This window comes from Salmo trutta, chromosome 2 (genome assembly GCF_901001165.1).
Source record: "Salmo trutta chromosome 2, fSalTru1.1, whole genome shotgun sequence".
NCBI lineage: Eukaryota > Metazoa > Chordata > Actinopteri > Salmoniformes > Salmonidae > Salmo > Salmo trutta.
Window position 1 is genome coordinate 17381891 of NC_042958.1, and position 11588 is coordinate 17393478.

At 45.7% G+C, this 11588-nt stretch overlaps 1 protein-coding gene across 2 annotated transcripts in view; it reads right to left on the bottom strand.

The window, feature by feature from the left end:
• Positions 1–1569: 1569 nt before the first annotated feature.
• The window catches only part of LOC115152342 (catenin delta-2-like), a 412167-nt gene continuing 402148 nt past the window's right edge, over positions 1570–11588 (bottom strand). For both annotated transcript variants that reach the window (XM_029697114.1, XM_029697124.1), the window contains exons 22-25: positions 7653–7779; positions 5038–5169; positions 2822–2898; positions 1570–2348 (exon numbers count right to left, since the gene is read on the bottom strand). In XM_029697114.1, the coding sequence (XP_029552974.1) occupies positions 2028–2348; positions 2822–2898; positions 5038–5169; positions 7653–7779 (657 nt within the window). In that variant the 3' untranslated portion in view covers positions 1570–2027. The remainder of the gene's footprint in view (positions 2349–2821; positions 2899–5037; positions 5170–7652; positions 7780–11588) is intronic.

The window sequence follows — 11588 nt, forward strand, 5'->3', positions numbered from 1 at the left end:
TCACAATCGCTGCCAAAGGTGTGAAATATTTCTGTATTTAATTTTCAACACATTTGCAAACATTTCTAAAAACCTGTTTTCACTGTCATTATGGGGTATTGTGTGTGGATGGATGAGAAGAAAAAAATATTTCATCCATTTTGAATTCAGGCTGTAACAACAAAATGTGGAATAAGTCAAGGGGTATGTATACTTTCTGAAGGCACTGTATATATAGATTTGTCATTCATTCTCTATGGACATGTCAGTCAAGTGAATTTTGCTTTGGGTTGTGTTTTGTAAAATCTGACACTTATCTGTAGGGATGCCTCTTCTTTCAGACATTGATCAAGACACACACCCAAACGCGCACATGCACACACACACACACACACACGCACACACATACACGCTCAACTAACATAGGCAGGTCTGTTCATTTAAGAAGGAGACGTACGTACCCCTTTCTATAGTGATACCCCTCTGTAGGTAGTGTATAGCTTACTCCCATCAAAACACAGTTAGGAACCAAAGCAGTTACAAACAAGAGAGAGAATGACTGGTCATGGTCTGTAAACGTCAACTGAGAGTCGCATACATCCTCCAGTCTAGGACTGGAACCAGAGAGGGCAAAGTTTGGCACAATGTCACTTCTCTCTCTAATGTACAGTGGTGGTACGTACAACCTAGTAGAACGTCTTAGAAAGCAGAAGGTTGGTTCTTGTACAAGGGACAGATTGAATCATGTAACTGTGGATGACAAAACCCTTTCAATTCAGAACTTTTAAATACTGTATCTTCAAAATCAAATATCAGAGTGTGGAAACGGAGAAACAAGAAACGTATATTTCAAATATCTACATGTAATTGTTTAGGCAGTGAAAAAGCAGTCTGTGAAGAAGGAGTGTGGAATGATGTCATCGGTGTTGTAGTCGGTCTCGAACTGCTTTGGACAGACATTCTTCGTGATCAGAGAACAGACAATACTGCTAGTCAACCACTGGCTGTTCGAACAGATGTGGGTTGGGAAAGGGAGACAGTGATCATTGATAGACATTGTTCCAAATGGTGTGTGTTTTCTTCCCAGCCTCTCCTGTTACAAACTAACAATATGCAGTGGTCGGTCGCTAGTGACTCGTGTAATATACACAATACCACACAAGTCTCTCAACTGTCACTGTACTGTACTGTACACCAAAAATACTATACATTCACAACTTAAAAAAATACAAATAAAAAATATGTGAAAATAAAATGGCTGGAAGAGTCTTCTTGAATAGAGGACATTCCATAGAAAGGTGAAAGTCAGAAGTCAATGTAATGAATGGGTGGAAAGCTGCTCCCTTAGTTTTTCCTGTAAACATCCACTCCTGCCTTGAGCTTGGTGTATTCCACTCATCTCTCTCCCCATTCTCTGTTCTGTCGCTTTTCATCCCGACTTGGCAAAGAACCCTCACCGCCACTCTTCCTCTCCTCCATTTCTCCACACCTCGTCTCTTCTCCTCCTTTCTGAAGGTCAGTGTAAGAGCCCTCCGTCATCATTCACTTGTTTCTCGCTTTCTTTCCGTCAAGGCCTTCACTCTCTCTCTCTTTCTTTCTTTCCGTCAAGGCTCTCTCTCTCTCTCCCTCTCTCTTTCTTTCTCTCCCTTTTGACATATCCATACATTCACTTTCCCAGTGGAACAAGCTTTGAACAAACTGAACTGGTAGAAAGAAAATGTATTGTGGTATTCATGCACATGCACAGTCTCTCTTCACACCTCAGTCCCTAACAACCCCCTGGCACCTCCCTCCTCTACCCCCTCAATCTCTGCTGCGGTTAGTAACTAATATTAACCTCCCACTCCCACCTTACTCTACACCAGTGTTTTCACTCCCAGTCCTGGAGGCTTTTGTTCCAGTCCAGCACTAATAAACCTGATATCCTAAAAACAACTGTTCATAACACTTCAATTACTTGAATCAGGTGTTGTTACTGCAAGGCTGGAGCTAAAGCCTGCACAAGCCTATGTCTCTCCAGGACCAGAGATAAGTTGTGACTCCTGTTTCTAGACCCAGGAGTCAGGCGAAGCCGGGTAGTGGCTGGTCTCGTAGTTGAGTTCGGAGTAGGGCCGGGATGCAGAGTAGAAGTCCACGTAGTTGCCGGTGGATTTGAGGCCCAGGTGCATCCGGAGGTCGGTGGCAGCCTGAGACGGGGGCTGGGGGAGGGGCTGGTCTGGAGGCTCGAAGAAGGACTCATCCAGCATGCGGCCGGGGTTCTGCGGCGGAGGGAAGGATGGAGGGAGGGATGGAGGGAACGTGTCGTAGTCTTTTAGAGGTGTAGAGGAGCAGTCTGCCTGCGGAGCTATGGTCATGGGCTGAGGAGGGATCTGGAGAGGAAATAAAAACTCATCACACATCAGAAACGATACAGTTAGTTTCATCTTCCAAAATTGAGGCTGTATTAAGTTTACGTTGACACATTTCACAGAGCAGTTTAATTGGTCTAACTTCATCTGAGGTGATAAGATAAGGTTTTTAATTGGATAAGCGCGGGGTGTGGTTTCAGGTTTCCACGGTTTCACGCTCTCCAGTTTGTGGGCGCGGCATTGGTGAAGATTCCGGAACACATCAGAGCTTATCAGAACCTCCACCTTCCTGAAGACGCAACCATGACAACCATCACCATGGCACCAGATGCCAAGGAGGTAACTTGCTAACAAGACGTGCCATAAAAATCTGTGTGTGTCTGTGTGTGCATGCAGCAATGTGAGTGTGTGTGTATGTGCATGCCTGCATGCGCCTGTGTGTATTTTCATGTGTGTGTGTGTGGGTGTGTGTTTGTAGTTGTACTGTAACTCACCTGGTTGTGTTTAATGTCGTCATTAGCAGTTACATAAGAGTTCCGGAACAACGTGGATGTTCCACAGGAGATTTGGACTGAAAGAAGAGAGAGACGGTGTCAGAGAGAGAGAGCCTCTCACCAGAACTTCTGGTGAAAACAACATCAGCCTTCAGCCTCTCACCAGAACTTCTGGTGAAAACAACATCAGCCTTCAGCCTCTCACCAGAACTTCTGGTGAAAACAACATCAGCCTTCAGCCTCTCACCAGAACTTCTGGTGAAAACAACATCAGCCTTCAGCCTCTCACCAGAACTTCTGGTGAAAACAACATCAGCCTTCAGCCTGAGAACATGTCAGAGACTCTGGTGAAAACAACATCAGCCTTCAGCCTCTCACCAGAACTTCTGGTGAAAACAACATCAGCCTTTAGCCTGAGAACATGTCAGAGACTCTGGTGAAAACAACATCAGCCTTTAGCCTGAGAACATGTCAGAGACTCTGGTGAAAACAACATCAGCCTTCAGCCTCTTACCAGAACTTCTGGTGAAAACAACATCAGCCTTTAGCCTGAGAACATGTCAGAGACTCTGGTGAAAACAACATCAGCCTTTAGCCTGAGAACATGTCAGAGACTCTGGTGAAAACAACATCAGCCTTTCGCATGAGAACATGTCAGAGACTCTGGTGAAAACAACATCAGCCTTTAGCCTGAGAACATGTCAGAGACTCTGGTGAAAACAACATCAGCCTTTAGCATGAGAACATGTCAGAGACTCTGGTGAAAACAACATCAGCCTTTAAGTGGCACAGTTAATTAGTGACAAAATGTCTATACAGAATGTAAGTCTAAACTAGTAATTAGTGAATGCCTCTTAATGAGATAAGAGAGCTACAGGAAACTGCCAAAATAAAGGGGTGTTGGGCCACCACGGGCCACCACGGGCCACCACGAGCCACCACGGGCCACCACGGGCCACCACGGGCCACCACGAGCCAGAACAGCATCAATGCACGTTGACATCAATTCTATAAGTGTCTGGAACTCTATTGGAGTGATGTGACACCATTGTTCCACGAGAAATTCCATCATTTGGTGTTTTGTTGATGGTGGTGGAAAACGCAGTCTCAGGCGCCGCTCCAGAATCTCCCATAAGTGTTCAGTTGGGATGAGAGCTGGTGCCTGAGATGGCCATGGCATATGGTTTACATCGTTTTCATGCTCAGCAAACCATTCAGTGACCAGTTGTGCCCTGTGGATGAAGGTACTGTCATCCTGGAAGAGACCACTCCCATCAGGATAGAAATGATCAGTCAGAATGGCTGTATTGGCCTTTACCTTGTCCTCTAAGGGGTTGAGAGGACCTAAACCATACCAGGAAAATGATACCCCAGACCACAACAGAGCCACCAGAACCATCATTTAATGCAGTTACCTGTATATTATAATAATAATAATAGATGTATTTTATATAGCACTTTCATTACAAAGACAATATAAAAGATGCTTTGAAAACAAAACTTAAACAAATGTAGGATTCTGGAAGTGGCAGGTCTTGACTGAGGCGATGGACAGTGAGATAGCTAATTGTTGATGATTTGTGTATTATACAGATGTATCTGGCGTAGGCTACCACCATGTTGAGTTTCAGAACAAACCGTTTGATTCAAGAACTCAAACATTTGTCCTGGACATTATTTTATTTGTGATCTATTGAGGTTATTATATGAGAAAAACTCAGCAATAGATAGAGGGAGGGGGAGAGAGAGGGAGGGGGGAGAGAGAGAGGGGGGGGAGAGAGAGAGGGGGGGAGAGAGAGAGGGGGGAGAGAGAGAGAGAGGAGAGAGAGAGAGAGAGAGAGGGGGGGAGAGAGGGAGGAGGAGAGAGAGGGAGGGGGGAGAGAGATGGAGGGGGAGAGAGTGAGAGGGAGGAGAGAGAGCGGGGGGAGAGGGGGAGAGAGAGAGGGAGGGGGAAGAGAGAGAGAGGGGGGAGAGAGGGAGGAGGAGAGAGAGAGGGATGGGGGAGAGAGAGAGAGGGGAGAGAGAGGGAGGGGGAGAGAGAGGGAGGGAGGGAAGGGGAGAGAGAGAGAGAGGGGGAAGAGAGAGGGAGGGGGAGAGAGGGAGGCAGGGAAGAGGAGAGAGAGAGGGGGGAGAGAGAGGGAGGGGTAGAGAGAGAGGGGGGAGAATGGCGGAAAGAGATGCGTAATAATCTATTCTTTATGTCTCCTCTCACACACCTGCCATGGCATCTTTCCGGGATGTGTGCTCTCCTTTGTTGCTGTGGAAACCTGCGTTGGTTGCCGTGGAGTCGTTTTCGGGCTTGCGATCCTTCATACTCATCATCTCTCTGGGAGAGGCCGGGGCGCTTACTGTATTACACACACACCGGTCAGACACACACAGTCACACACACACATTACTCATCATTAGGTATGTTTAGTGTGACAGCATGAAGGTCGTCTCCTGCAGGTCAGAGTAGCACACAGTAATTCCCTTGAAAACCCTTACTCACACACACACACGAACACACAGACACTCACTCACAGGGGCCATGTGATCTCCTCTTACAGTCCCCTGAAAATGCTTACTCACACACTATAGTCTATGATACTGCTTACCTAAACACTCTTATCAAGTGTATACTTCATACATAATATAAACTGCTCACCTACACTGTATTAAACCATCCAGATCAGAGAAGGCTTTAAGTAGCATGTTCATCCTTCTATAAATATAAATAATCTAATAGAAATATACACAACGTACTGTTCCTTACTAGAACAATAGAGAGAGGAGGAGAGGAGGAGAGGAGGGGAGAGGTGGGGAGAGGAGAGGAGAGGAGGAGGATAGAGGAGGGGGAGGTGGGGAGAGGAGAGGAGAGAGGAGGTGAGAGGAGGTGAGAGGAGGGGGGAGATGGGAGGGGAAGGGAGGAGAGGGGATTGGGGGGGAGGGGGAGGAGAGGTGGGGTGGGGAGAGGAGAGGAGGGGAGGGGAGAGGAGGGGGGAGATAGGAAGGGAGAGGATGGGTGGGGAGGGGAGAGGAAGGGTGGGGAGAGGAGGGTTGAGGAGGGGAAAGGAGGAGAGAGGAGGTGAGAGGAGAGGGGAGAGGAGGGGAGTGTGACAACCCTGTGTGAGCAACTATGTTAAACGGATAATCACTACCGTAACACAACTCTGTTAGATCCTGTAACCCCGGAGACCAGGCTCTTCACTGTTAGATACGGTTACCCATGGAGATCAGGTCTGAGAGCTATCAGCATGGTACAGTGAGCGCCTAGGGGCTTTGAAAGGTCACACACGCTTGCACAGACACATGCACGCACATGCACACACACAAACACACACACACTCACAGTTAGAACAGTCATGTGAGCAGGATCAGTCAGTTACTCTGAGATTGTCTGAGGAGAGAAACAGTTCAGCCATGAAACCCTTATCATTTACTACAGTCCCACAGAGACAGTGTGTGTGCACGGGCCCCTAAGTCAGGGCCTCTCTTGGCTCACAGAGAACAGACAAGGTCCTATGCTTGAATGATGATGACGCACACGCATCTCTCTCTCTCTCTCTCTCTCTCTCTGTCTGTCTCTATCTCTCTTCCCTCCCTCCCTCCCTCTCTCAACCTGCTTTGATCGGTCTCACAGGCTTGAAAGCATGGTTGTAGCAGATCCAGAACAGCATGTACTGGAGAGCAGGGAACAGAAGAACAGAGAACCATGCAACGCAGGAATAGAGAGTGATAAAGGAGAGGGAGAATGAGGAGAGGAACGTTGGGGGAGAAGAGGTGTGGAAAGGAGGGAGGTGAGGGATGGAGGAAAGGAGAGAGCAGGGTTTCTGTATCCCTCTAAGCTCCTGATTCTCAATGTCAATATTCAAAGTTAGACTCATCTTCCCCTCTCCTCCTCTTACAACTTACGTCATCATGTCTAACTTCACTCCTCAGGGAACTGTTATCACTACTCTACCACACTCTCACTTGCAGTATGCCATTATAATACTGCTCTTAGTAGGTGCAGAGAAATGAAGTGGCAAGACATAGTGATGTTTTTTTCATTGACCTTGAGATGGAACAGCTATTGAACACACAGGCACATACGCAAATGCACACACACACACACACACACACACACACACACACACACACACACACACACACACACACACACACACACACACACACACACACACACACACACACACACACACACACACACACACACACCATTAAGCAGGGAAGCTATTTGCTCTGAAGCTAAGGCCAGGGCCAGTTAAAGAGTCCAATAAGCCAGGGGGAGGAAAAGCACTTTTCTGCCTCATCACCAGGCTAAATCCACTGTGGAGGAAGCACAACCACAGGCAGGCTAGCCCTGGTGCTATTGGCTATTGCTAACCATGCAAAGTCTGAAAGCCCGTAGGCACGCTAGCACTGATGCTAATGGATAATGATAATGTACTCTTCCTATAGCTCTCTGGCTCATTGGCCTTTTTAAGGGAGAGGAAGTTGGAGGCAAGAGTTTATCAGGGTGACAGAGAGGACAGCTTACACACACACACACACACACACACACACACACACACACACACACACACACACACACACACACCACACACACACACACACACACACACACACACACACACACCAGAGGAGGCTGGTGGGAAGAGCTATAGGAGGACAGGCTCATTGTAATGGCTGGAATGGAATGAATATAACTGAGTCAAATATGGTTTCCATGTATTTGATACCGTTCCATTTATTCCATTCCAGCAATTACAATGAGCCAGTCCTCCTATAGCTCACCCACCAGCCTCTTCTGACACGCACACACACAGACACACACAGAAACACTGACCTGAGCGGTTGTTGGGTGAGGTTCGTACGGGGGACACAGAGGGGGTGCGAGAGGAGGAGTAGGGTCTCTGTCTGTCTCTCTCTATCGTAGAGGCAGAACCAACAAAGTGATACTGAGAGAAACCATCCTGTAGGAGAGAGAGAGAGAAAACAAAAGAGGGAGAGAGAAACTTGTTAGAATCGCCCTATAAAGTACACACATTGAAAAATCCATCCTACAGAACATACACAGACAGATATATTCAAATGTCTTCAAAATTAGTACAAAAAAATTCCAAAATACAAACAAATACAAATGAATCACACACCACAGTGATCCCTGTTAGGTAATTCGTCAGATGAATATAACACCAGTGATCCCTGTTAGGTCCTGCACCAGATGACTATAACACCACAGTGATCCCTGTTAGGTGATTCACTAGTTGACTATAACACCACAGTGATCGCTGTTAGGTGATTCACTAGATGACTATAACACCACAGTGATCCCTGTTAGGTCCTGCACTAGATGACTATAACACCACAGTGATCCCTGTTAGGTCCTGCACCAGATAACTATAACACCACAGTGATCCCTGTTAGGTCCTGCACCAGATAACTATAACACCACAGTGATCCCTGTTAGGTCCTGCACCAGATGACTATAACACCACAGTGATCCCTGTTAGGTCCTGCACCAGATGACTATAACACCACAGTGATCCCTGTTAGGTCCTGCACCAGATGACTATAACACCACAGTGATCCCTGTTAGATGATTCACCAGATGACTATAACACCACAGTGATCCCTGTTAGGTCCTGCACTAGATGACTATAACACCACAGTGATCCCTGTTAGGTCCTGCACCAGGTGACTATAACACCACAGTGATCCCTGTTAGGTCCTGCACCAGATGACTATAACACCACAGTGATCCCTGTTAGGTGATTCACTAGATGACTATAACACTACAGTGATCCGTGTTAGTTGATTCATTAGATGACTATAACACCACAGTGATCCCTGTTAGGTGATTCACTAGATGACTATAACACTACAGTGATCCGTGTTAGTTGATTCATTAGATGACTATAACACTACAGTGATCCGTGTTAGGTGATTCACCAGATGACTATAACACTACAGTGATCCGTGTTAGTTGATTCACTAGATGACTATAACACTACAGTGATCCCTGTTAGGTGATTCACTAGATGACTATAACACTACAGTGATCCGTGTTAGTTGATTCATTAGATGACTATAACACCACAGTGATCCCTGTTAGTTGATTCATTAGATGACTATAACACCACAGTGATCCCTGTTAGGTGATTCACTAGATGACTATAACACTACAGTGATCCGTGTTAGTTGATTCATTAGATGACTATAACACCACAGTGATCCCTGTTAGGTGATTCACTAGATGACTATAACACTACAGTGATCCGTGTCAGTTGATTCATTAGATGACTATAACACCACAGTGATCCGTGTTAGGTGATTCACCAGATGACTATAACACCACAGTGATCCCTGTTAGGTCCTGCACCAGATGACTATAACACCACAGTGATCCCTGTTAGGTCCTGCACCAGATGACTATAACACCACAATGATCCCTGTTAGGTCCTGCACCAGATGACTATAACACCACAGTGATCCCTGTTAGGTGATTCACTAGATGACTATAACACTACAGTGATCCGTGTTAGTTGATTCATTAGATGACTATAACACCACAGTGATCCCTGTTAGGTGATTCACTAGATGACTATAACACTACAGTGATCCGTGTTAGTTGATTCATTAGATGACTATAACACCACAGTGATCCGTGTTAGGTGATTCACCAGATGACTATAACACCACAGTGATCCCTGTTAGGTCCTGCACCAGATGACTATAACACCACAGTGATCCCTGTTAGGTCCTGCACCAGATGACTATAACACCACAGTGATCCCTGTTAGGTGATTCACCAGATGACTATAACACCACCGTGATCCCTGTTAGGTCCTGCACCAGATGACTATAACACCACAGTGATATGTGTTAGTTGATTCACCATATGACTATAGCAGCACAGTGATCTGTGTTAGGTGATTCACCAGATGACTATAACACCACAGTGATCCGTGTTAGTTGATTCATTAGATGACTATAACACCACAGTGATCCCTGTTAGGTGATTCACTAGATGACTATAACACTACAGTGATCCGTGTCAGTTGATTCATTAGATGACTATAACACCACAGTGATCCGTGTTAGGTGATTCACCAGATGACTATAACACCACAGTGATCCCTGTTAGGTCCTGCACCAGATGACTATAACACCACAATGATCCCTGTTAGGTCCTGCACCAGATGACTATAACACCACAGTGATCCCTGTTAGGTGATTCACTAGATGACTATAACACTACAGTGATCCGTGTTAGTTGATTCATTAGATGACTATAACACCACAGTGATCCCTGTTAGGTGATTCACTAGATGACTATAACACTACAGTGATCCGTGTTAGTTGATTCATTAGATGACTATAACACCACAGTGATCCGTGTTAGGTGATTCACCAGATGACTATAACACCACAGTGATCCCTGTTAGGTCCTGCACCAGATGACTATAACACCACAGTGATCCCTGTTAGGTCCTGCACCAGATGACTATAACACCACAGTGATCCCTGTTAGGTGATTCACCAGATGACTATAACACCACCGTGATCCCTGTTAGGTCCTGCACCAGATGACTATAACACCACAGTGATATGTGTTAGTTGATTCACCATATGACTATAGCAGCACATTGATCTGTGTTAGGTGATTCACCAGATGACTATAACACCACAGTGATCCGTGTTAGGTGATTCACCAGATGACTATAACACCACAGTGATCCCTGTTAGTTGATTCACTAGATGACTATAACACCACAGCGATCCCTGTTAGGTCCTGCACCAGATGACTATAACACCACAGTGATATGTGTTAGTTGATTCACCAGATGACTATAACACCCCAGTGATCCCTGTTAGGTCCTGCACCAGATGACTATAACACCACAGTGATCCTTGTTAGTTGATTCATTAGATGACTATAACACCACAGTGATCCCTGTTAGGTGATTCACCAGATGAATATAACACCACAGTGATCCCTGTTAGGTGATGCACTAGATGACTATAACACCACAGTGATCCCTGTTAGGTCCTGCACCAGATGACTATAACACCACAGTGATCCTTGTTAGGTCCTGCACCAGATGACTATAACACCACAGTGATCCCTGTTAAGTCCTGCACCAGATGACTATAACACCACAGTGATCCCTGTTAGGTCCTGCACCAGATGACTATAACACCACAGTGATCCTTGTTAGGTGATTCACCAGATGACTATAACACCACATTACAGCAGCTGTTGTTTCAATATAGAGACTGTAGATGGAACAGACAGAAATCTTCAGTTGGGTTCACCCACCAATTAAGTCAACGTCTACACTAACGATGCTTCTCTACCTTAACCACCCAAAACTCCACTCACATAATTGCTGCTCTATAATTGCTGTGTTGATATGACAGAAAGCTACAACAGGTACCTATTGAGCTGGAACACAATTAAATAAAGAAGAAAAACCGGATAATTGAAAACAACACTTAACAAAGCATTAAACATTGGATTCATCATTAGGACCCTCTATACAAGAGCCATAACCCTTATAGTTAATAATGATGTCATTATACTGTAACAATCATGACTGTTCTGACACCAGTATTTCTCCCTCCTTTGGAAGCCTTCCCCTTGTCTGCCATTATTCACCTTTTACCTTATCTGCTGACGCACGCATGCACACATTCTGTCCTGCCGTGACATGCCTGTTTCCTGCAGAGCTCCAGAAGGATCAAAGGTTGGATCCTCTCTGATACAGTTCAAAGACGC